The sequence below is a fragment of the Alnus glutinosa genome, chromosome 7 (assembly GCF_958979055.1).
Source record: "Alnus glutinosa chromosome 7, dhAlnGlut1.1, whole genome shotgun sequence".
Taxonomy (NCBI): Eukaryota; Viridiplantae; Streptophyta; class Magnoliopsida; order Fagales; family Betulaceae; genus Alnus; species Alnus glutinosa.
In genome coordinates, this window is record NC_084892.1 from 25,408,202 (window position 1) to 25,432,968 (window position 24,767).

The window sequence follows — 24,767 nt, forward strand, 5'->3', positions numbered from 1 at the left end:
TGCTTCTATAAAGAGAAAAAAAAAAATCTTCTCTAAGAAGAGTTTATTATTTGTACATACAACTTGTACACACATCCTGCTCACACCCATTGTGAGCAGGATGTGTGTACAAGATGTGTACGCACAAATAACACAACTCAATTTTATTTTTTCTAGATCAACATTTTCTATGATTTTTAGGATATTCTTCCATATAAACTTCTTCAAATCTTAACCATGGCTTGCAAATTAAATTATTGGGATTTTGTCATATATTTACCGACTCAATATTTACCCTCATATATATCTTTTTTGTATTTTAAAAGAGCTTTGACTTATACTTGATTTTTTTTTTATAGAAGATATTAATCCGTTTTCCAAATAGGCTTCAAATAATTTTATTATACTATAGGAGTTCCTACCACGCGGCTTTTAAAAAGTGACATGTGTCATTTAAATATGTGAGAAATACATTCCTTTTATTAATCATATTAACAAACGACAGAAATTTCCTATAAGCCAGCTAAAAAATAAAATAAAATGAGAATCACATATTTTTTTAATAACATATATCTCTCACATGCTTTTTTAATAGCATTAATAAGAAAGTATGAGTTTTTAAGTAATTCTAAATGTCATTTTTGTGTTTCTCTTCTAAGAATTCATCACAATTGAATTTTGATTTAATTATAATTTTTAAAGTCAAATAATTTTTTAAAAGACACAAAAATGACATGTAGCAGTACTCTTAATTTCTCAAGTATTTAAAAAACACATGTCATTTTTAAAAATTGAATTATAAAAATTATTACAACGATAATTTGTAAGAAATTTTAGTTCTTTAACTAAATAGAAGAAAGAGAATTAATTATGACTCCACGAGGCCCGGTTTGTGTAACCCGCATAGAGGCCCAATAGCACCAAAACCCTAGAAGGGCATTGTTGAACGAATATAAGTAACGAGCCTAAAGTTTGTATGTTATACGCTGTAGCACCAAAACCCTCTTCCAAAACCCTGACGAGAAGCCAAAGCGCAACCAAATGGCGTCGTATTCCATGCTCCGCAGGGCCTCCTCGTCTGTGCTTTCTCTCGCGATCAGAGCTGTCGGATCTCCGAGAGCCTTCCGCGGCGTGGTCTCCAGCGCTCTGACGGCCGAGAAGGGCGAACTCGCCCACGCGCTGAGCCGGAGAAGCTTCGTCCCGACTCTGCGTTTCTCCTCGGCGAGCACCGATAAGAGCCTTATTCAGATCATCGAGTCCGAGATCGAATGCGCCGAGAAAACTCATGAGGAGGAGGAATCCGTAAGTTTTCTTTGGGTTTCTTATCTGCTTTTCGCTAATTCTGTTTATGTCATTCCTTTTTCTCTTTAATCATCTGATTATTGGGTAAATATACTAGTCAATCATGGTTTATTGCTGGTATTTCATGAAAGTTTAAGGGCGCGTTTGGCTGTGGATATATCTCTGAAGATTGTTTATTTTATAAGATTCGAAGATCTTTTTTTTTATCCCCCTATTTAAAGCTCCAAACTTCCATTTGCTAAAGCACTAACTTGTTTTAGGAACAATCAGGCACTAGAGATTTTAGTACCTGAGCAAAAAGTTGCTTATTTTCGCAGTTCAGTTGGGTATTCAGGTTACTTTTTTGTATGCTATAGCCTATAGTTGCCAATTTATGGTAATGAAAAATGAATTTTTTTTTTACTTTATTTTCAAATTGCGACCGTTCAAACAGAGCCCATTAGGACTTTTTGGGGATGCTGGAGAAGTTTTGATTGTAAATTACTATCTTCTTCTAAGCCGACTGCAAATGTTTAATTCTGAGAGTTTTCGGTTCTATCTTGAATCAATAATCATTTTGGAATTGTGTTTTCCTTCTTGTTGTATGAACTAGGCCCAAAATGAAACTCTATTTATTTTTTGGATTTTTCAAATTCTACCTTTTCTATTGCATGCTTTTCTGCTAATTGGCCTAAATTGCTTAGCGTATGGAGGGTACCCAGCATACTTTATAGTTTTGTACTCTGTAGTTCTGCTAAATCTTTGTTTGATGTTCTTGGACAATTTGAAGCTGGATTTCTTTTAAACATTTGCTTTGAAGTTTTTTGGGGATATAACACAGCTGCCTATAATCTATTATTAGTAATGCAGTTATCGGGCACCTCTTTGCCCCTCCAAAATCACATGAAAGATAAATTTGTCTTTTTTGTCCTTTGATTTTAGTGAATCAAATTTTCATCTTTTTGTAGTCTCATTCTCTTATATTCTTATGCCTATTGCCTAGCTTTAAAAGTTGCACGCAAGAAGCACACTTTGGTCATTATTATTAAGAGAAGAAAAAAATTGGTTTTTTTCCACGGGGGGTTGATTCAGGTTGGATATATGTTCTTGTGTAGCTGGTTTTTCTTCTGATATCTTTGACGTGTTGTTGAGATATGCAAATTGCATTTATGATCTCTTGATGTCCATGCCCTTTTCTTTTCACTGTTTCCTAAATAGTTTGGAGCGCCCCCAGCATTTCCTTTTCAAATTGAAGACAAACCTGGAGAAAGAACTATATTACTTACGAGAAGCTACCAAGACGAAATCATCAAGGTTGAAGTTGACATCCCTCAAATTGGAACTGAGGAGGATGAGGAAGAGGATAATGATGATGATGAGGAGGAGGATGGTTTTGAGAGGATTCCTTTGTTCGTGAGTATCACCAAAGAAAGTGGAGTGTCTCTGCAGTTCGGTGTCACCGCTTCGGACAATGAGATTTGCATTGATAGCTTGTCATTTAAGCAGCCAGAAGTTTCTGAAGATCAGCTTGCATATGAAGGTCCTGAATTTAAGTAAGCTTATCATAACCTATCACCTTTTTGATCCATCATTTACTTCTTGGTAATCATTTTTATTCATTATCTGACCTCTTTTTGGCGCCAGTGATTTGGATGAAAACTTGAAGACGGCTTTCCACAAATATCTTGAACATCGAGGAATCAATACCACAACGGCCAAATTCTTGAGTGGGTACATGCGCAATAAGGACAGTAAGGAGTACCTTTTGTGGTTGAAGAACCTCAAGAATTTTGTTGAGAAATGACTTCATTGACAATCCCATTTTCAATCTTATGGGGTCGTAGACTTTTGCTTCTTTGAGATTTGATCTGCTGTACTTGTATCATGTTAAGGGAGGAGGATTATACCTATAAATTCTGAGGAAGGAGGCTAGGTCAATTGAATTGAACCCTCCAAAACATGGCTCTCTTGATAATTTAAGTCCCTGGCCTGTTGGACATTAACAGGCCAAAAAAAAATGACCTAAGAGTTTTATTTCGTAGTGAAAATGTTCATGGCAGCATGAAGCAGCAGTTCTAGTGACTAAGATCGGCTGTTGCGGCATTCTTCCTTTTCCGGGATTTGAAAGACGAAGCAATTCTTTTTGATAAATCCAAATGTATCGTGAAAATGTATTGTGTGCGCTCGAAATTTACTATTCCCGCTGCCCACTCTTTATTTGATTACCTTCCAGTAAGTGGCCTGTTTGCTGTTCTTGCTTTCAAAGGTTTTATTATTATTAGTGAATGAGAAACTTTTTACTAATGAAAAAACACTTAACAAATCTCTCCAGCTTCCACTGGAACACTAGCTACATAACAGTAACTAACAAACACTTCACACAGCGGACAGAATACAAAAAGAAAGCCAAAGCTGTATGTATGTGTGGGAGTTATTTTAACAGTTCAGATTTAATTATTTATTTATTTATTTATTTTTATAACAAATTCAAGCAGAATACAAAACAAAGCCAAAGCTGTATATTTGTGTCGTAGTTATTTTAATGGTTTAGATTTAATATTTTTTTTATAACAAATTTGCTAGAATTTTTGTACAGTTCCTAAGTCAAATATGAACTAAAAAACCTACCGCACAAATAATCTAAGGACACATACAACAAAAACATCAACTCATATATACAGCTTGGAAAAACACTATCTCTTGCTAAACTCACATTGGAAAGACATAAGATCTCTTTCCCCCATTGTGCTTATGAAGAACACACACGTACAACTCATCTTCCTTGAATCCCATTTCAGCAACCTTTCACCTGTCGATAAACTATCTTACAACCAGACACAAAATAAAAAGCATGCCTGGGAATAGCAATAGGGAACCAAACTAACCTCCACCAATTATTATTATTATTATTTTTTAATCAATTTGAATAATGAAAGAATGAGCAAGGTTCCAATTTCTGATTTCTTCTGCAGCTGATTACCCCTTATCCTGTCTATGTGGATATATGATCCTTGGGATTTAAACTTGTTGGGTTTGTAAATCTAGTAATGCCAAGACATCCTAAACATTCCTACGTGAAGATGGAGCTTATGTTAAGCTGGTCTATCCACTGTAAAGGGATTTTTAAGACAATTTATTAAATTGACATGAATTTTAATCACATGCATTTTTAAAAAACTCACTTGTAGAAAAAATTTGTCCATTTTCAAACTTTTGCTCCGTTTGTTTCGACATAAAATGTTTTCCATCGTAAAATATTTTCGACGAAATTATTTTTTATAAAAGATGATTTTCTTGAAAATATTTTTCGGCGTTTGACTTGTATGAAAAAATTACTAAGACACTAACGTCGTAAAATGGAATCTAGCTACTGTTGCCAAAATCTTGTCTGTCAATATCCGGCAAAGTCACTAGATTTCGGCAGAAATTTCCAGATTCCAGCCAATTTGGTCGGAATCTGGACAAAATAGCCGAAATCCGGCCAAACTTTTTAGATTTCGTCCAAAATGAACGGAATCCAAAAACTGGCCGGAATCCAAATGTATCGGCTGGACTTCGGCCGTACTGGTTAGATTTCGGCCAGTTTGGCCGAATCTGGCGACCAGTGCTGCCAAATTCTGGCGATTCGATACTAAAATTCGAGAATCTTCGGTGGTAAAGTTGGGTTATCAACAGACTTCAATGCTCGGAGGTGGCAGATTCTCACAAACATGGGTGCAAAAATAAAGAGTTTAAATCTAAAAAATGATTTACGGTTTTCAAAACCATCAATCGTTTTCCAAAAATTAAAGAAGCTTTTACGATCAAACTGAAAATGATTTATGTTGACCATTACTTTTGCCCCCACCAAACACCAAAAAATGTCGAAAATATTTTTCAAAAAATATTTTACGTCGAAACAAACGGAGCATTTATCAACTAATTTTTTTTCACGAAAAGTTTACGTTAATTAGGATAAAGACACATTCAACTTATTTTGGTAAGTATCCAATAATAATAATAATAATAAAAGAAAAACTTTCATCGTACCCTATTCTTTTGCCGTGAACCTCTAGATTAAACGTACGTTACTCATGCATTTCCAAGAAAAACATGGGCGTGAGTTGTCCCCAAAAAATCCTGCTCTTATTCACCATCTAAAATCTCTCTCTCTCTCTCTCTCTCTCTCTCTCTCTCAAACTTCTGTTTGGAAGAGGTATACATGATATCATCCTTTTCTTTGGCCATTATTCATCATTCGTGTTTTATTCTTGAATTAACTGCACCTGGAAGTACAGGGTTACCCATCCTTAGCTTCTGTTTTTTTTTTTTTTTTTTTTAAAAAAAAAAAATTGACATTGTTCTTTATCATGGTTTTTGTTTTTGGCTATTTCTGTAGAAGAATATGGACCAAAAAGCTAGATATGGGCCTTTGTATTTTGATCTCAATAACGGAGCTAAGATTCCATCTGTTGGTCTCGGAACATGGAAAGCTCCTTCAGGTGTTGTACGTGAAGCTGTCGTTGCCGCAGTCAAGGTCGTTGTCATTTTGTAATATGTTATTTTTTTCAAAACCATTCCACAAATTAATTTTTTTTTTTAAAAAAAAAATAAATATTTGATCAGCGAATATGCTCCAATTTTGTGTAGGCTGGTTACAGGCATATCGACTGTGCTAGTGTGTATGCCAATGAGAAAGAGGTACTCTTTCCTTTCTAATTTTGCTATTAATTAATTTCATCAGCTTTCTTTGATTGCCATGGGTTTTCAACGCGTCAATGCATGGGGTGATGCTGATGCGCGCAGGTAGGCATGGCTCTGAAGGAACTATTTTCCTCCGGGGTAGTGCAGCGTAGTGAGATGTTTATCACATCTAAGCTTTGGTATCTATTTCATCTCATCTCATGCATATGTTTTCAATTTCATCTCTCTCACGCTTATATTCTTAAATTTGGATAATCTGATTAGTTCGATCAGCTCAATCGGGTGAATTTTGTTAAATCATCACTGATTTTAAAAGTTTAAATTGATAGTAAAAAGTGAATTTAACCATTTAATTAAAAGTAATGCTATTTAATAGACTCTTATACGACTATTGTTAGAACATTTTGTGGGTCTGATATTTTATAGTATAGAGGGGGTATCTATCACAAGGGGCTTACTGAGACTTTCAGAAGACCTTTCGGAAGGGGTATCTGTCACCTTCAAGGCGTTAAGCTTTTAGGAGGTTCTCCGACCTAAGAACAGTGTTCCTACAAAATAAAAAGGTGGTAAGAAGATCTCCGGTCAAGCATCGAAAACACTATGATGCTTAAGTTAGTATATATGTATTTGGAATGAAGAAATATATATAGTGTGGTGCAGAGGAACCTGAGAAAGGAAAAAAGAGAGGGATGTAGAAAGTGAGAAGGAGGAGCTGAGGGATGGGGAGACGAGTGATCTCAGCCAAAAGGGAAAAAAATCCCTCCTGTCTAGTGTCTATGCCTTGTCCTCTTTTATTGCCCCCTCTTACCGAATAATATTGGGAAAATGTTAGATTTACAACACATATACAACAATTGCACAACAACCCATCATATAAGGGTGAGTCTCACACACTGGGGCCCACCTTCATGTGAGAGGTTGTTGTGCAGTTGTTGTGATGGTGTAGTGCAAGAATCAAATCCCATAATATTTTATGGGAGGCCTATCTTATTATTATATTATGTGAGATATTATTTCCCTAACAATTGTCATACAATTTAATGATGTAGTAGTGAAAATTAGTTATTGGATCAGCACTTGTAAAAAAATAATAATAATAAATTAAAGGTTAATTTTTACTACCATATCATCGCAGTTAAATCATCACTTAATACATATTTATCATAATACGTGAAATATTTAATTGAAATTTAAAGTGAATTACGGAGACAAAATTGGAACTCATGACCTTGACTCTGATATTATGTTAAATCATCAATTGTTCTAAAAGCTTAAACTGATAAAAAATAATGAATTTAATTATTTAATTAATATTTTAACAAATTTTGATGGGAACCAAATATAGCATTTCTGTATGTCAAAGATTATTGCCTCTGTTGAGTCTAACTTGCAAGATATGCAGGTGTTGTGACCATGCTCCAGAAGACGTCTCAAAGGCTTTGGGCAAGAGTTTGGAAGATCTGCAACTTGAATTCATTGATCTGTATCTTGTATGTCTCTAGTATTCTAAAAAGACTCTCAATTTTTTATTTTTTATTATTATTATTTTTTTTTTGTAGATTGTTTTTCATAAATTTAAGGGAAAGATTAAAATTAATCCCAAGGTTTTTCTACTATTTTAATTTAGTTTTTAAGTTTTTAATTTCGACAATTAAATCACATTTCAAACCAATTATTTTGTCAATACGCTGTCCAAATATTTTACAGCTCATCTATGAAGTAGACAACTTGCCATGTTGCCATGTGGCATCCATTTGCGACATCATGCATCAAAATAATAATAATAATAATAATAAATAATGAGGAAAACTAAAGGATGGAAGTGAAGGTAATTCCCCCATGAAAGGTGGCTCGGGGCCTCGGGCCATTCCCTCATCTTCTAGTGGGGTTGGCCAACCAGCTATCCACATGATATATGGACATTTATAAGGAAGTGTAACAAAAACATTCTTTATACACCCGTCCTCTCGCATGGGGTGGGTCTCACTCTATATGAGAGGATGGGTGTGTAAAGGGTGTATAAAGAATGTATTTTCTTTTTTATCTTTTCTCACATTTATATATACATGTGACAAATTGACATAATGATTTATTTGAAACATAGATAAAACATAAGGATCTAATTATTGAAATTGAAAAGTTGAGGGCTAAATGGAAATTGCAAGAAGACATATAGGACTAATTTTGATTTTTTCCTAAATGGAAAGCTGAAAGTGCAATAATAAAAGTATTTGAAATGGTTTTGGAATATATGATATTTTGCAACAGGTACACTGGCCACTTAGGACAAAGGCAGGCTCACGGGGGGTCTCCCCTGAAATTATGGCTCCCTTATGTCTTCCAGAGACATGGAATGCAATGGAGGGTCTTCACGCATCCGGCCAGGCACGTGCGATTGGAGTGAGCAACTTCTCAACGAAGAAGCTGCAGGAGTTGCTCAAATATGCAAAAGTTCCACCTGCAGTTAATCAGGTGGAATGCCACCCTGTCTGGCAGCAACCTGCGCTTCACAGTTTGTGCAAATCAACCGGTGTTCATCTCTCAGTATACTTTCCTTAACCATATTCACCACCCACTTTGGTATATATTTAGCAAAATGTGTTAAAACAGTATTCAAAATTTCTATATATATATATATATATATAGTTTGTGGTTTGAGGATGTTTTAAATGGAAGATTTTTAAAGAAGCTTGAAAGAAAAAAATAGTCACACATAGGAAAAAGAGAAATTAAAGTTGACATTTATAAGGCATCAAGCTATTGCTTTAAAGCAAACAGTGTTTGAGTGTATGCTCAACTCTACTTTTGGACGCACTAGCACTAGTGCCTTACAGTTAGCCCGAGGCCTGATAGACAGGGGACGGTAAACCGTCCCCTGTAGGCTGTCACCCCTTTTCCTTAAAAAATTTGTTTTTTAATAAAAATCAAATTTTTTAATATCAATGGGGTGCTGAGGGACGGTTTAGACCAGCAATCATTTTCCCAGTTAGCCCATTGTCACCCCCCACACTGCACTAGAAAATACATGTAAGTATATACATCCAAGCTTTGCATGGTATGAGTTGAGCCTTATAAATGACAACTTTAGTTTCTCTTTTTCTCGTGTGAGATTATTTTTTCAATGCTCTTTTGAAACTGCTTACTTTCTGATGTGGTAATAAAAATCATCATTAGATTAATCTGTATGTTTCACATTAATAATGATTTGGTAATTTTTACTATCACATCAAAGAGTAAGCACTTAAAAGTACACGTAGCATTTCTCCGAACCATATATATATACTAACTTTGAAAACTGTTTTAACAAAATGTACAGGCTGAGACTTGTTTTTTATGTCATGTTAATGAAATTGCTCTTATTCAGGCCTATTCTCCGCTGGGATCTCCAGGGTCATGGATAAAAGGGGAAGTCTTGAAGGAACCAATACTGATTGAAATAGCTGAAAAGCTTAACAAGTCACCGGCACAAGTAGCCCTGCGCTGGGGTATCCAGAGCGGCCACAGTGTCCTCCCAAAGAGTGTAAATGAATCTAGGATCAAGGAGAATTTGATGTTATTCGACTGGTTCATTCCTCCAGAGCTCTTCTCAAAACTATCAGGAATCCTCCAGGTACATATATATATATATAGAGAGCTTCAAAAAACTGTACGTGCATGTGTTTGTGGGCTTACAATCATATACATATATTAAGATATATCTTAGATTCTTACTTCTGTGTGATGCAGCAAAGGCTCCTCCGAGGGGATATGGCAATCCATGAGACCTTAAGTCCTTACAAAAGCCTACAAGAACTGTGGGATGGTGAAATATGAGATGATTAAACCATCTCTCATTCTCACTTTTGTGCCAAGGTATACTTGGGTTGTGGGCTTTATAAACCTTGAGCAAACTTCTTCTCTTAAAGTGTTTTTTGTGGAAAAGTAAAGCTCAATGGACTTTATTATTGTATTAGAGCTTCAGAGCATTGGACAATGTTGAGCCTTTCCTCCCGTTGTACACATGTTTGTACAATAGTGTCACACGTGAAGGAGCATGTTAAGAGTCTTACATTGCCAAGGTATACTTAGGTTGTAGGCTTTATAAACCTTGAGCAAACCTTTTTCCTTAAGGTGCCTTTTGTGGAAGAGTAAGGCTCAATAGACTTTATCAACTTTGCCAAACAAGAAGTGACAGTCTTGTTCAAGGCTGGTTTATTTATCATGTTTCAAAACTTCAATTTAGATCCCATTCATTAGAATGGCTCAAACAATTGCTTCAAGCAAAACTGGTTATCATCAATATCACTTTTCACCCACTATGAAGAATCCTGGTGAATAGAAAGAATCTTTACATGTGACAAAAAATCCCATTCATTCAAATGGCTCAAACAATTGCTTCAAGCAAAACTGGTTATCATCAATATCACTTTTCACCCACTATGAAGAATCCTGGTGAATAGAAAGAATCTGGACATGTGACAAAAAATCCCGTTCAATCAAATGGCTCAAACAATTGCTTCAAGCAAAACTGGTTAGCCTCAATATCACTTTTCACCCACCATGAAGAATCCTGGTGAATAGAAAGAATCTGGACATGGGACAAAAAAAATTATTGCACCGTAGAATAATACATAGGATCTCAGGAGGTAATACTAGGCATGAGAAGGTAAACAGCCACAAATTGCAGTGTCTCTGACCGATCTGTTACTGCACAACTAGGATTCCAGTGGGAGAACCTTGTGTGTGTAAGTAACCCCTTTATCCCCGTCCACCACCTGCCCATTGCCTCTCAAAATCCTGGATTTATAATAAAGAGGATTAATCAACCATAACCAAACCACACAAAAATTATTTGTTAACAGAACATTGATCTTTAAGATTGGATGCCGGATCATATCATGAAAATAGTAACTCATGTCAGTCAATTGAAGTAGAAAGAAAATTCAGGCAGAATTTCTATACCATCGTGTTGTTAACAGTCCTTCTACTCCAACGGGACCTCGAGCATGAATCCTGCTCGTACTTATACCAACCTGCTCAGCAATGAAAAAGAACCAACAACAGATTAAAAGGGAATAATAAGATGAAGAATATTTGTACTGAGACCATGACAGTTTGAATATTCCGTACCTCTGCCCCAAGTCCAAAGCGTGCTCCATCGCAGAATCGTGTACTTGCATTATGGAATACTGCAGCACTGTTAAGGCAGACATGCAGTGAGGCCATATTGCAATAATAACCACATACAAGGAGTCCAACAATTAGGAAAAAAGCTATTCATGGAACCACTATTTGATGGGGCACATTTATAAGAGGAATTGCATGTTAAGGTATTAATTCACCATTGAAACGCATTAAAGGAACCAAACAGAAAATTGCTGACAGGTGGCCGAGAAGATATGCTATTAGTTTTCTCTGATACTAGAAGATGATCTGTTGGCAAGAAGAGCAAGACTACCTGTCAACTTGATGTAGGAAAGTTTCAGCAGCTTCACTATCTTCTGTGATGATGCACTCAGTATGAGAACTAAAACAAATGGGAGGGTAGAGAAGAGAATTTAGAGAATCACTCATAAAACTTTCACCTAAAAAAAATATGTAGAAAAAGAAACAAAAGAAAATGAAATCCAAGTGATTCCAGCATGCCTTCCGTGTTTATGTATGTGTTCCATGGCAGCATACACATCATCTACTATTTCAATTGTGCAAGCCATTGAGCTGTACTCATGATGCAACGAACTTGCCTCAGCAATATTTAAGAATGTGCTAGCTCTTGGTCCACCATGTAGAGTAACATCTGCAACAGATGAACTTGCATTAGTAGAGGTCCCCCTGCAATGTCTTTTGGACGTAGCTAAGGTGGGCATAACTTTTACATCCGACTTCCTTATGCAACGATCCAAGCAAAAAACTAAAATATACATTGAAATGCATTAAAGGAACCAAACAGAAAATGGGCCTGGTGTATGAATGGATAAAATATAAATTTCAGCTTCATGATTCTAATAAAGATGCATCACATTGGTACATATTAAAATCTATTTTAAATTGTTAGAACAAAAATATACATTGATTCAATAAATCTAATTAATGGAACCATTCTATGGAAATTGTTCAACCACCATGGAGATATAATGTTTAACTTAGACACGTTTTCAAAGAGAGGGTCATTTGTAGAGACAAGGCCATACCTTCAGATTGGAGTTCAATAATAAGTTCATTGATCCCACCATTATGTACTAAATCTTTGTGTACAAGAAGTGTTTCCTGAGAATAGAACAGCACACAAATCCAAGAGACAGAAGATTATTCTATAAAAGGAACTGGATGTAAAAGTCCATAAGCTCATTGATACTCTCAAAAGATGCCTTGAGAGAGGAATGGACACCATGACTTATAAAGTGCCCAGGTGAATGAAATCTTAACGATATGGAACACTTTAACACACCCCCTTACGTGTTGCCTGCCCAAACACTTGAACAACAACGGGAGGGAAAAACCCATTATCGCAAGAAACCTGAAGCTCTGATACCATGTAAAAGTTTATAAGCCCATTGACACTCTCAAAAGATGTCTTGAGAGAGGACGGGACACCATGGCTTATAAAGTATCCAAGTAAATGAAATCTTAGCGATGTGGGACGCTTTAACCCCAGAACCATTATAAACATTTAGAAACTGATCAACAAACAAGGACATTGAATCACATGGAAAGTAAATTGAAAATTTGAAAATACCATTGTATTACAGGCTGCGGGATAATCTGTCTTTGCATCATGAATAATGCGTCTTGCCATATCCATATTAGCCAACTTATCAACATAAACATGACAAACTCCATCTGCATAGTAAAAAATATCAACTTTACTCGAAACTCTCTTTTTGTAAATAAAAATTAGTCAGTTTATTCCTCTTACCAGCATGACCAAGAACAGGAATTTTTGTCAAACTCTTAATTTCAGAAACAAGCTTATTACTGCCTCTTGGGATTACAAGATCTATCACACCATCCAGCTGTGACAAAATAAAATAAGTAAAAAACCTATTTATTTTAAAGAACCATCAACATTATTCAATGTACCATTCACCTTGAGCAGATCAGGAATCTCCTCTCTTGATGTCACAAGTCCGATAAGTTTGTCACCAACACTATCTGGAATTACTGAAGTAATGACCTGTAAAAGTGAAGAACAGGGAAAATGAATGGTGAAATTATAACTATAATAAAGAAAAAGAGAATTAGATAATGCCAAGGTCCAAAATAATCAAAAAGAAATTGCCTGAACTTCTAGAATCAAACCTTGTGCAATGTCACATTCGAGCGCTTGGCTTCTTTTCCTCCTTTAAGCAGTAGACCGTTCCCACTTCGAATTGCTAGTGAAGCTATCTATTAAATAATTAGAGAAAAGAAAATGGTCAACTCATCAAGGAAATTCAACAAACACACAATTAAACCTTTGAAGCTTGTCTATATAACACATGTTAGATTTGTCTTCCCCACTTACCGACTCAAAGGGATAATTATAATAACAAGGAACAATGATGACAATGATGAGGATAATGATAACATATTAAAATTTTTAAATGTTTTCTAGAGGGTTACTAATAAGTCCACACTTGAATGAGAATTCTTCATATCGTATATAGAAGGCCTAGTGTGCAATGACTTCTATTAACTTCCTCCCTTTAAGATTTTTGTAGGGCATGGATAACAACCCATCATTTCCAAGTAATGCTACAAGTCTCCATTGTATCCCTCTAAAAATGATGTGGCTTTTAAAATCACCATTGGAAGACTTGTAGCATTATTCCATCATCTTGTCCTTCTGGAGTATTGGAAACAATTCATGCTCTTTAGGTTTTCAAGTACCTAGGCTGAAGTCCTTTAAGATTTCTATTTTTATATATTCATCAAAGTGGTAGGAAATCTTTAATTACTGTACTGAGTCACTGCCCATGCTAATGTAGTTGTGAATCCATTGGGATGTTTGGTTAATTTGCTTTCAAAACATGGTTAGATTTATTTTATCTAGGGGATTACTACTTTAGCTTGAAGCTTTTTTTAGGCGAGTGTAATTGCACAATTTTTCATGTCTTCTCCCTTCTTCTAATACTCTTCCTCTTGCTCTCTTTTATAAATGATTATCATTTTTATTCATTCAACCACCCAAGTGAACGGGTGACACAAAGGAATTTTCCAGGGCAATTCCTTGCTTACCAAGAGCATCCATGCCAATCATTGAAGGTTCTGGGAAGTGATGTGAAAGTTCTGGCCCATTAAAGATATTACAAAATAGGTTTTTCGTCAATCACAAACATCTTAAAACAAAATGAACAATTCAGGTCAAAAATATTGTGTTCTATTCAACATCCTTAGCAATAAATAGATGCTGCAGAAGGGATTTGATTTTCACCTGTACTAGAGCATCAGGTCGAGACTCAAAAACAACCAGGAGAACACCCAAAGGACTACATGTTTTCTCTAAGACAAGCCCGTCTGAAAGCTGGATGCAAAAGCAGTCATCAGAAATGCCAATGTGAGTGATTACCAGCTGTTATATTGGTAATTAAAAGATAAGCATGATTCTCATTTCTAGCGAACTTACCTCTACTCTACTTAAAACATGAGCAATGGGTTCTTCCATCTCTGCAAGTTTACGAACTGATTTTGCCAGACTAGAGATCTGAAAAATAAAAAGACTAAATAATTAGATAGAAAAACGAACCTCATTCAAATGGACAATTACAGAAAAGAAAATTATCAATATATACTCAAGTTCATTATCAAAATAAAACTCTGGAGCGCAATAAGTGCTTGCCTTCCCAGGTTTCAGCGCCAAACGAGATATTAGTGACTTCTCATATCCTGCCTCCTGCGCAGCTGCAACATCAGCTTCATTCTCAACCATAATCAAACTTTCATTTGCCTCCAATGCATCAGCTATGTCCAGCAATATTTTCTTCCTTTCTTGAGTTTGTAGGGCCTGCAGTGAAGGAATCATATAATATATTTCAGCTGTCAACATAATTACTTTCATGATATACGTACTACAGATTGAAGTATCCAGAAAGTTCATAAGGAGATGGAAATTGGCCCCTAAGAGAAGTTATAGCGACATAAGCAACAACAGGCTTTGTGACATTGAGGAAACATGATGTTACTTGCCTGAAGCCGTCTAGAACTTTCCCGAGCTGCAAACGCCATCTCACGTGCACCAACCTCTCTAACTTGAGTCAATAAATGTGCATCTTTATGAAAAAGAGTACCGAGATGCTCTCCTTGAAGTACTTTTATGATGTTGTCTGTAGCATAACCACTTCAAAATAGTTCGATGTCAATTTAGATTAACCAAGAACAGCACATGACAAAGGAAACAAGAAGCTTGATTAGTTGATGGTAAATATATTATTGCACATTAGCTGCAGTTCAATTAATTGATGCTATGTTTCTGCTTCTATTATTAGTGTTCTAAGCCCAGTCCTGTATGTAGGTAACTGAGCAATGAAAATAAAATATTTCCCAATGACAAAATGGTTGCAGTTGGTGATCCCAACAGTAAACAGAACCGTGAATTCACTGGCAGGTCAAACATTTCAGTTCTGAAAACAATAAATGTTGAAGATTTTTCTTTTTTCTTCAGGAAAACCATTTTTAGCCCACACTTTTTAAGAATATAAGCAAATGATAGAATAATACCTAGTAATAACAACAGGGATGCCAGCATCAGCTGCACAGACAGCAGCTTCAACTTTAGCAGTCATACCTCCTCTTCCCAACCTGGACTTGTCTCCAAATGTTATTTCCCCTTGATGTTTTTTCTTTATATATGTATGGATTAGCTTTGATTTTGGATCGCTCGGAGGACCACTATAAAGGCCCTCTACATCACTCAACATAACAAGAAGGTCAGCTTTCAGTTCTAAAGCCAATAGACCTGCCAAACTGTCATTGTCCCAAAATATACCAGAAGAATCCTGCAATGATGCTTATAATCAGAATAAAAGACATGTTATACAGGAAATCATATCATATATATAATAGAGGAATCAGTAGGAGCAATGCATAATATTGTGACAAGTGTCCTTTTAAAATACAGCCAAATGTCCGTTTAAAGTTAAACGCTGAGTTTAACTTAAATATTGATTTTGCCAATAAAAAATACACGGTTGTTTCAAAAACTGAAGAGGTTATTTTTTACAATGTTTGAAGGCAAAGGCTATGAGGGTGTATCATAACTGTTTAAAAAATATATATATAATAATAAGATCATTTCAATTTTCTTTTATAACTCTATCTTAGCAGTTACAAAATCACTCTATACAACGAAAATACATAATTGATGTTAAAATATAATTAAAAAATGGTAAAAATTTAACAGAAGCAATTTATGTTATGCAATCCACATATATATATAAGCAAAGGAGGCTAGAAAGTATTGTCAGCAAAATTGAGTAACACAAGCAGTCTGTGTGCGCATAGCGCGTAGCGCATAAGCATGTGTGAGCATTACTGTCATTGGGTTTATTTGCACTAAGTTGGAAAATAGAATGATCATGAATTTGTTATCAGCCAACAGGTTCTGAAAACTCAAGGAGTCGTTGAATGTCTTCAATTACATGTATATTGGTAATACATGATGGCCAGCTTAGAATTAGTTTGAGATTGCGTTGAGAAATATACTTGTCTATAGAGAAAGTCTTAAAGAACTTTTCAGAACTTTTTTAGAACAAAAAAGTACCCAAAAAAAAAAATGTTCTTAAGTTTTTATCAAACGGATCCATTGTACGTTGCTTCGTACAACTTTTTATATACTAAAAGTACTTTTTAAGCTCCTTAACGCAATTCAAAACATACTCTTAGCTTAGAACGTGACTGGAGCCTCCTTGGGAACCGAAATGGCACCATTAGTCATGAGTACTTAGCTCAGTTTAAAAATTGACTAGAAACTGACTGGAACACAAACACCAATGGTGATGGGCTTTTTAGTCGTTAGTTTTTTTATTACAAGAATCAGCAGAAGCAATCGAAAAATAAGGTGATGAATTTTACTACAACTAGATATTCCCTAGTAATACCGAAAAGTGAAATTTCAAATGCAAAGTAGTGGCATACCTGGTATGGTGCTTTCCTAGTACTAACTGCATCATTCTCGTTGAAAACAGGAATAACCCTCAAATTTAATAATGAGTTCACTGTATCAGAAAGTTGCTTTCTGAAACCTTCATTCTTAAAAACATTATCAGTCACAAGAAGTTGAGAAGAGGTCACATCAAGCTGCATATGGAAGATCCCCATATTAGCTTTTACAAGAAGTGAATGAAACATAGGGAGAGGGGGGACGGGAAAAAAGAAAGTTGTAAATAGGAAAAGCACAAGACAAAGCACAATTCTAATGTTGTAAAATAGATACCTGGCTGAACATGGTATCATAAAGAGCCATGAGACTACTCTGCCCGACAGCTGCACAAGCCTTTCCATCAAATTCATATTGTGGATTTTGGAGATCAGCAAAGCTGCAAACAATTTTAGAATTAAGAAAATAGCAGAAAAAATTAATGCTCCATAGCATCTGAATAAATGTCTCTATAAAAAGGACATCAAGATCAATGCTTCTTGAGTTTGTATTATTTTCTTATGAATAGCAGGAACTAGTAGGCATGCATGCTGCGCTCATATTTCAGGTCACATCTCATCCAAGCATAAATAGGAGAGAATTGTTCATAAGCGAGACCCACAAAGATACTTCATTCAGGCAATTGCTGACTGAAAGAGGACTCATGGTGCTTATAAACTCATCAATCTCCCGCTCCTTGAAAAGATTATAACCATTTGCGTGCGTTAAAGCAAAAGGAAACAGTAAGGACCTGCTGTTGGCCACTCTTCTGTATCTAAGCCTTTGGCGTCCAAGACCAACTGCACCCGAAGTCACCAAAATGACCTCATAGCCTCGGGAGTTCAGTTCTTTAAGCTGCAGTAATTTCATTGGAAAGGGAGGGAAAAACATCATTAACCACAAAAACTGCAACTATTAAGGGGTTGTTCTAGAATAATCTTGCTTTTCAGAGGTCCTAGAACAGCTTCCCATGATGACACAAATGAAATTCCACCTCCTCCTCCTAATTCTTTTTTTTTTCCCCCCTTCAATTCTGTTTTCTCCTTTGTCAGTCATTGTATAAAATTAGTTTCAAAAAATAACCAAGAGTTTGAAAAATCTGTTCTCTAAATCTAAGTATCTAACAAAGCATTCATGCCAAGCCCAACATACCTGCTCACAGAGAGCTCCTAGTCTGCCAAGTGCCAATCTTCCATCACCTCGGGTAACCACAGCAGTTCCAACCTTTAATGATTCAGACCAACAAAACAACCATAATTAGCACAATTAATTATCACAACATAAAATCTCTGGACAATGAAAAAAAAATTAAACAAAAATTAAAGCTTACATGCTCCCTAGATAAGGACTAATAACACGTCTCAGGAGCCATAGGAAAAAGAGTAAAAATAACTTTTTAAATTAATATTCCAATGTGATATTCTTATTTTCAGTCAGTAAATCACAGAGTTTTTCCATGAAAAGAGATACTGCTGCACAGTAGCGGAGTCAGGATTTATGCTTGATGGGACTGAACTGAAGTTAGAATTTTTAGCCACTGAAGGCTCTTGCTTAGAAATTGGTATATACAAAATTCTCCATTAACATGAATATAGTAACACCGTTGTAACTTATTCAACTATTCTACACATTTCAAACTACAAAATTAAATTCATATTACATTATATAATAAACACATTAATCACATCTCCCACAGTATTTTGTTTATGCAATCTAATATTATGAATTATCATCTAAAAAAAAAATTAAACAAGACTATAAAGGAATATATAAAAAAAAAAAAAAATACATTTATCATTTATTTGGACGAGAAGAAGTAGATTTTTTTTTAAAAAAAAATGCTAGTCAGACTTTGTTTACACCATGTCCAATCTTCAAGATTTTTTTTATTTTTTATTTTTATTTTTTCACTTAAGGTTTGAACTTTTCAATAAAAAAGTGAAACAAATAAAGTTTTGTGAACTTTTGTGTGAGGTCATTTCGAAGGGGCAACAAAATCTATAAGGGCCCTTAACTCTTGTATGGGATTGGCCCATGCTGGCCTACAAATATTGTTGCATAACCTTACGCATAATCATTAAAATATGTGTTGTTACACACATCTTGAAACGGATTATAATTAGGTGTTGTAAAAACAGTTATAGTCTAAATTTTATTTTACTCCTTTTTTTTTAATATATAAAACTTATAATTAAATCTGAATTATTCACAAAACTATAACACGTGATATAATTTTTTTCAACGGTTATTTTTGGACTCTCTTTTTCACATTAAAAAAAAATAAAATTAAATCTAGATTATTGATTGCAGTACCTAAGCCAAATCTGCAGTAATCTAACAGCCAATTTTTAATTTATTTATTTTTTTCTTAACCCTTTTTGCACTTGTACTGTTCAAGGCTTGTATTTTCCTTCTATTAGATCTTGCTCTTGAAAGGGGAAAGAAAGGATCCTCCCATGATGTAATCTTTTGTTTGTTTTTCCATGTTGTTTCTTTGACCAAAAATAAATAAATAAATAAACTGAGCGCAAGTTGTCATTTGCTGGGCCATGCCAGTGCTCTCGTGCGAAGATATATCATATTTAAATAAAGAACAGGGACTAAAAAACAATATCGATCATCGCAAAAACAACGAAAAGCAGAAAGAACAGGGAGTTAATGAGCAGATGTAACAGTAGAACTAGAGAAATATAGGTTGTTGTACGAAACCTTAACGATGAGACGCTTCACATTCTTGATAAAGGCTCGCGTAGGATCCATGGAGACGTCTATGGAGGAGTACTTCATTATCTAGCGACGTCTGAGAACGTGCGAGAGGAGGAGACTCAGGAAGAGGCACCAGAAGATCGAGATCGGCGGCTTCTCTTCTTTCAGTCACTGAGATGTTGATGATAATGATAGGTGAGGCTACTCTATGCCAAGTGAAGGAGTTCGATTGGGCCAAACTTCTTTTGAGCTTTAGTCACATGACATTATAACAGAAACCATCTACGTTACGTCATCTAAAACATGTTTAAATTAATCCTCTATCTTCAAAATATATTTGAATAAAAGATAATAACTTGAATTTTTAACAATTAATTAGTTAAAAATTAGTTGAGATTATATATTTTAGATTTTGTGCATGGCTAGGACTCATCTACTGAGTTCACATTTTCACGTACGTTGTTGAGAGAAAAAGCAATGGTGGGATCAACATCGCCCATCTCAATTAAGCAGATCCGGTTTTGCCACGTGTACGGTAGTGAACGATCTCTCACGTCACAGGTAGGCACGAGATAAACATTAGGTCTAAATCCCTATGTAGCGAATTCCATCGTTGAAACTTTCCGTACCTCGCTTATTTTGTTTATACTATTATTAGAGTTAGGCTTCTAATATTTCTCGACAAGTTAAAAACTCGCACGGACGAGTCGCAGCAAATGCTACGTGTCTTCTCAATGGCGGTGCCGGCAGTAGCCAATCGTACCAGATATTTGGAACGTGCCTTTGACTTCTCGTGAGTTGTGAAGGATTTTTTTTTTTGTTTCGGAACCGGATTTTTAACCGGGGAGGAGTCGTTTTTTTTTTCTTTAAGGGGCAAAATTGTTAAATTGGAAATGACAATTTTGTCCTTAAAAAAAAAAAAAAAAAAGGAACAGAATCCGAATTCCTTGGTTTCTTGATTTTCACCGTCTACTTCTATTTTCTGTAGTGGTCTATTTCACATCATTTGCACGGGTATAAACATACTACAAATTTCTTTATAAATTGTCATGGCAATTTATATAAAGTATTTTCAACATATTAGATAAACTCCTCGTAATAGTTATTTCTAACTAATATCACTCAATTTTCATCTCCAGCAAATTAGATTCAAAAGAAGTAGAATACAATTTTTGTTACAGTTAATTAGGGTTGGCGTGTCGGGGTTCGAGTTGACCTACCAACCATTAGGGTCAAACCAAACCAAACACGACAAACTTGTTTGAAAAATGTTGGTACAGTTTCCGGTATGGTGACGTGTCGCCTAAGGATTCGCTGCCTGATTTTCTACTGAACACTTCAACCCTGCAAAGAGGAACAAACAACTCGTCGGGGGTGCCGACCACGCCCACTCCGATGCCTAAGTCAGTCTAAAAAGTTTTCTGTAGAGAATTCTTAATCTTCATCTCAAGAGCTTAGAGAGTTTTTTTTATACCTGGTGTGACGGTCTTTATTTATAGGCCGGACCCTCTTGACATTGAGTTGGATTAGGAGTTTGAGTCCTAGCCTGGTTTGAGTTTTCATCATATCTTCTGGGAATTTGAATAGGAGTGTTGAATCCGCAGTTGATCGCGTTTGTACTTCTTTAAATTCGATTCCATGTCAATAACCATCTTATCCCATAAATCATGGATCTGTAGTTTATCCCTGATCTCCTGGGATTCTATCCTTATCGAATTCTGAGACGGGTGTGGCGCATGGCACCTTCTTAGGAGACTGTAGCACATTTCAGCTGACCTCCGAGGTGATGATATCCGAGACGTTTCCGCTTTTACCTGGAGATCTCGGGATATATCCGCACCATAACAGGGTTGTGTAAGTCCGAGATGTTTATACTCTGAGATGTTGACTCATCCAATGGATATCACCCCGAGAAGATACCGCACCGACTCGATATCATACCGAGGTGTTATTACTCCGAGGCACAAATATCCGAGATATGTTCACTCCATCTTGGCTGGGAGATCTCGGGATATTTTACATACCGTAACCTGGAATGTTAAGACCGAGACATCGTCATATCTCCGAGATGTCATTGGATCCACGTGTCTCTAGGGTTGATTTTATCCCTAACAGTTACCCCCCTAATTCTCTAATTTCAGAAATAAACGGAAATAAGAGAATTACTTTCCGGCTGCCAGTCTGTATCTGATGTTTGCGCAGGGCGCGTCTTTTCAACAGTTCAAATTTTGAATTTGACCGCTTCTTTTCCCAACGTCGACGTCATCTCTGCACAGCCGCCTTTTTGTCATCATTAAATGGTATCGTCGAGGCAGCGTATTTAATGCTGAATTTACGGAAGGCGCGCCTTTTCACCTTCGGAAATTTTGAATCGACAGCGCCCTTTGGCATTTCGGACACGTGGTAGTGGAGGCGTTTAAAGTTGGGATATTGTACTGTTCACTCACTGATACTTCTTTTTCTCGATACTCCATTGTCGTCTTCCTCCCCAAACTTTTCCTTTCTCTGTATTTTTCTGTTTCTGCCTTTCTTCTTTCTTCCATGGCTCCCAAGAAAGCTGTCTCAGCCTCGTCTCGGGCTCGGACAAAGAGACCCGACGGCTCTGTGGATCTTTCTCCTTTGGAGAGCAGGGTCGATTCCATCATCTTCGCGAAGCATGAGGGTGTCCTTCGCTCGAACTATGAAATTTCTCCAACTGTGAAGATGTTCTATCAGGCGCCTGGAGCTCGGTCCATTAATGGCGGCGATATTACCCTTTATGAGAGGATGTTTCTTGCTGGGTTCCGATTACCGTTTCCGGAGATTGCTCGAGACTTCGTTCTTTTTCTGATGATCGCGCCCAGTCAGATAATGCCAAATGCTTGGCGGTACCTATTCGCCTCTTACATCCTATGGAGGCTTGTGTTGAAGAAGGAGATGAACATCCTGCAATTCTTCAACATCTATAGGCCGAGGCAGACTGCAGAGGGAATGATTGAACTCTGCAGCCGTCACCCGCCTGTTTTCATCAAGCTCAAGAGTGGGCTGACGAACAACAAGTTCTGGGAGATGCAGTTTTTCAGAGTTTCCGGGGAGTGGGAATGCCCCGAAGGTACTCTCCTTCCTGAAGATCGTATGATGCCTCGGACTTGGCAGTTGTTGCGACCTGACCGAAGTGACCCCCCTTCGCTCACTGTATCCGAACTGGAGGATGTTAAGGAGATAAGTGGGTGGTCCGCTGCCAGAGTCAAGGCCGACAAGTTTGAAGAAGTCGATTTTGACAATCTCGTCACCGAGGAGAATATGAGGCAGTTTCTCGGATATGACATTCCGAGAGACAAACAGTTAATCACCAAGAGGGGAGCTGTCAAGAAGAGGAATGAAGCCCCTCCATCCCCGAGACCTATGACTAAGAAGAGGTCACCTGAGGAAGTTCTCGGGGATGTTCCTGCACAAAAGAAACAAAAGATTCCTTTGGCCGCCTCGGGTGCGAGGAGAACTCCTCCTTCGGCTCCATCACCTAGGGTAAGCGTTGAAGAGGGGTCTGCCAGCTTTCGGGGTTTCATTCCCGAGGCTAGTCCTGCTCCTTCCTTTGTTTCACGGGATGAGTCTGGCTCCGAGGCTTCGTTCCATGGTGAACAATGTGCGGTACCTGAGAGGTCTAGAGAAGGAGAAGGAAATGTACCTGAGGCCCGAGATGTCCCAGTTGCGCGTAGGGTAAAGCATCCGGCCAGGAAACGGAAGCTTACAGGCCAGGACCGAATGGCTCAAAGACTCGCGGACGCCGGGCGATTGTGGGGTAAAGCGGTTATAATACCTTCCGACAAAGAGGAAGTGCGTCAAGAGCCTGTCACTTCAAGTGGTGACTTTCTCGAAGAGATGGATGAAGAAGTCGGCACCCCCCGAGACGAGCCTTTGGCTGAAGAGTCTGAAGTAGAAGGTACTCCCCGAACTCCTTCTTCGGAACGTCCAGAAACACCACCACCCCCTGAAGAAAATCGTGAAACGGGGTACTCCACCCCCCGAGTTTCATGTTCTGCGCCTATACAAACCGAGACTCCTACTGGACTGTCCGAGGCTGAGGACGTTGAAGAGCCTTGCCCCTCTCGGGAAGTGATTGATCAGGAGGTGCCGGGATCTGCTCCTGAAACTCAAAGTCCCGGTCAACCCGAAACAACTCCCCATGTTGGAGTGGCTGAGGAGTCTCGGATCGATTCCGAGAACGTTACTCCTGGAGCTGGCGTGCTCCCCGAGACTTCTACTAGGAGCGAGTCTCGTGCTGAGGCCAGCCCAAGCACCGGGGCTGTACCTCAAGTGGGTCCTAGCTCTTCCTCCAGGGTCTCGGCCGGCTTCGAGATTTTGGGCAGGGGTCTTCTGGGTCATCCGATGGAGGCCATAAAGAACTTAATCCCCGAGGGATATCTGGGGAATGCAGGGGCGTCTTCTCCCGAGAAGATCGCCCAAGGCATTCTCATCTCTCATTATCAGGTAAGTTTCTGGAGCTAGGACTTTTTATTCTGTTTGCATCCCGATTCTGACTTTGCTTACTTTTTTCTTGACAGCTTCTTGTGAAGATGACTGCCCTCTGGCAGAAGTGCGAAAATCGTCCTGCGTCTCCGCCCACTCCTTCCCCCGAAGTTCAAGCCCGCATCTCGGGTTTAGAGGATGAAGTTGCGGCGCTGAAGTCTCTTCTTCAGTCCAAGGACGAGGAACTCGCGTCCCGGGACTCAATTATATCCGAGATGCGTTCTGCTAACGCTCGTTTGAGTAACGAAGTGGCGGAGGCCAACGGTCGGTACGCTCGCTCTATTGAAAGTCTTTCTTCCGAGCTGGATCGTGCGGATCAATTGTCTATCCGTTTGTCGGCTGTGCAGAATGAATGCTCCGAGGCGTGCAAGAATGCGTTGAGTGCCGAGGCTGAAAAGGACAAACTCAAAGATGAGGTTGAAAGACTTACAGCCGAGAGGGATAAAGCTCTCAAGGCGCAGGATCACTCGGAGAGTCTCTTGATTCGTCTCAGGGCTAGATATGACGCCGATCGGGCAAA

General features: G+C 37.5%; 3 protein-coding genes across 3 annotated transcripts; 2 read left to right on the forward strand and 1 right to left on the reverse strand.

Annotated features, from left to right (window-relative positions):
* Positions 1-954: 954 nt before the first annotated feature.
* Positions 955-3,450, forward strand: LOC133873015 (uncharacterized protein At2g39795, mitochondrial-like). Its single transcript, XM_062310720.1, has 3 exons — positions 955-1,281; positions 2,479-2,813; positions 2,905-3,450. The coding sequence occupies exons 1-3, from the start codon at positions 1,021-1,023 to the stop codon at positions 3,062-3,064; spliced, it is 756 nt and encodes a 251-aa protein (XP_062166704.1). The 5' UTR covers positions 955-1,020; the 3' UTR covers positions 3,065-3,450.
* A 2,194-nt stretch (positions 3,451-5,644) lies between these two features.
* Positions 5,645-9,756, forward strand: LOC133874026 (NADPH-dependent aldo-keto reductase, chloroplastic-like). The gene is made up of 7 exons (XM_062311854.1): positions 5,645-5,776; positions 5,890-5,940; positions 6,046-6,122; positions 7,346-7,433; positions 8,212-8,487; positions 9,308-9,553; positions 9,670-9,756. Exons 1-7 carry the CDS (start codon positions 5,645-5,647, stop codon positions 9,754-9,756), a joined length of 957 nt encoding a protein of 318 aa, XP_062167838.1.
* A 657-nt stretch (positions 9,757-10,413) lies between these two features.
* LOC133873462 (delta-1-pyrroline-5-carboxylate synthase-like) lies at positions 10,414-19,943 on the reverse strand. The gene is made up of 20 exons (XM_062311161.1): positions 19,745-19,943; positions 18,188-18,259; positions 17,787-17,890; positions 17,333-17,435; positions 17,035-17,196; positions 15,619-15,896; positions 15,088-15,238; positions 14,741-14,905; positions 14,528-14,605; positions 14,336-14,425; positions 13,222-13,308; positions 13,010-13,096; positions 12,839-12,935; positions 12,659-12,762; positions 12,114-12,189; positions 11,569-11,719; positions 11,381-11,449; positions 11,053-11,119; positions 10,885-10,955; positions 10,414-10,719 (listed from the first exon to the last, which is right to left on the reverse strand). Exons 1-20 carry the CDS (start codon positions 19,820-19,822, stop codon positions 10,638-10,640), a joined length of 2,172 nt encoding a protein of 723 aa, XP_062167145.1. The 5' UTR covers positions 19,823-19,943; the 3' UTR covers positions 10,414-10,637.
* Between the last annotated feature and the right edge of the window lie 4,824 nt (positions 19,944-24,767).

Bases quoted from the DNA above. Each gene is read 5' to 3' on its own strand.
- LOC133873015 (XM_062310720.1), top strand. From the start codon at position 1,021: ATGGCGTCGTATTCCATGCTCCGCAGGGCCTCCTCGTCTGTGCTTTCT. The intron at 1,282-2,478 runs GTAAGTTTTCTT...TTTCCTAAATAG, and splicing joins CTCATGAGGAGGAGGAATCC to TTTGGAGCGCCCCCAGCATT. The intron at 2,814-2,904 runs GTAAGCTTATCA...TTTTGGCGCCAG, and splicing joins TATGAAGGTCCTGAATTTAA to TGATTTGGATGAAAACTTGA.
- LOC133874026 (XM_062311854.1), top strand. From the start codon at position 5,645: ATGGACCAAAAAGCTAGATATGGGCCTTTGTATTTTGATCTCAATAAC. The intron at 5,777-5,889 runs GTCGTTGTCATT...AATTTTGTGTAG, and splicing joins CTGTCGTTGCCGCAGTCAAG to GCTGGTTACAGGCATATCGA. The intron at 5,941-6,045 runs GTACTCTTTCCT...TGATGCGCGCAG, and splicing joins TGTATGCCAATGAGAAAGAG to GTAGGCATGGCTCTGAAGGA.
- LOC133873462 (XM_062311161.1), bottom strand. From the start codon at position 19,822: ATGAAGTACTCCTCCATAGACGTCTCCATGGATCCTACGCGAGCCTTT. The intron at 17,197-17,332 runs GTATCTATTTTA...TTCCATATGCAG, and splicing joins ATGATACCATGTTCAGCCAG to CTTGATGTGACCTCTTCTCA. The intron at 12,190-12,658 runs GTATTTTCAAAT...TTCTATTCTCAG, and splicing joins CCGCAGCCTGTAATACAATG to GAAACACTTCTTGTACACAA.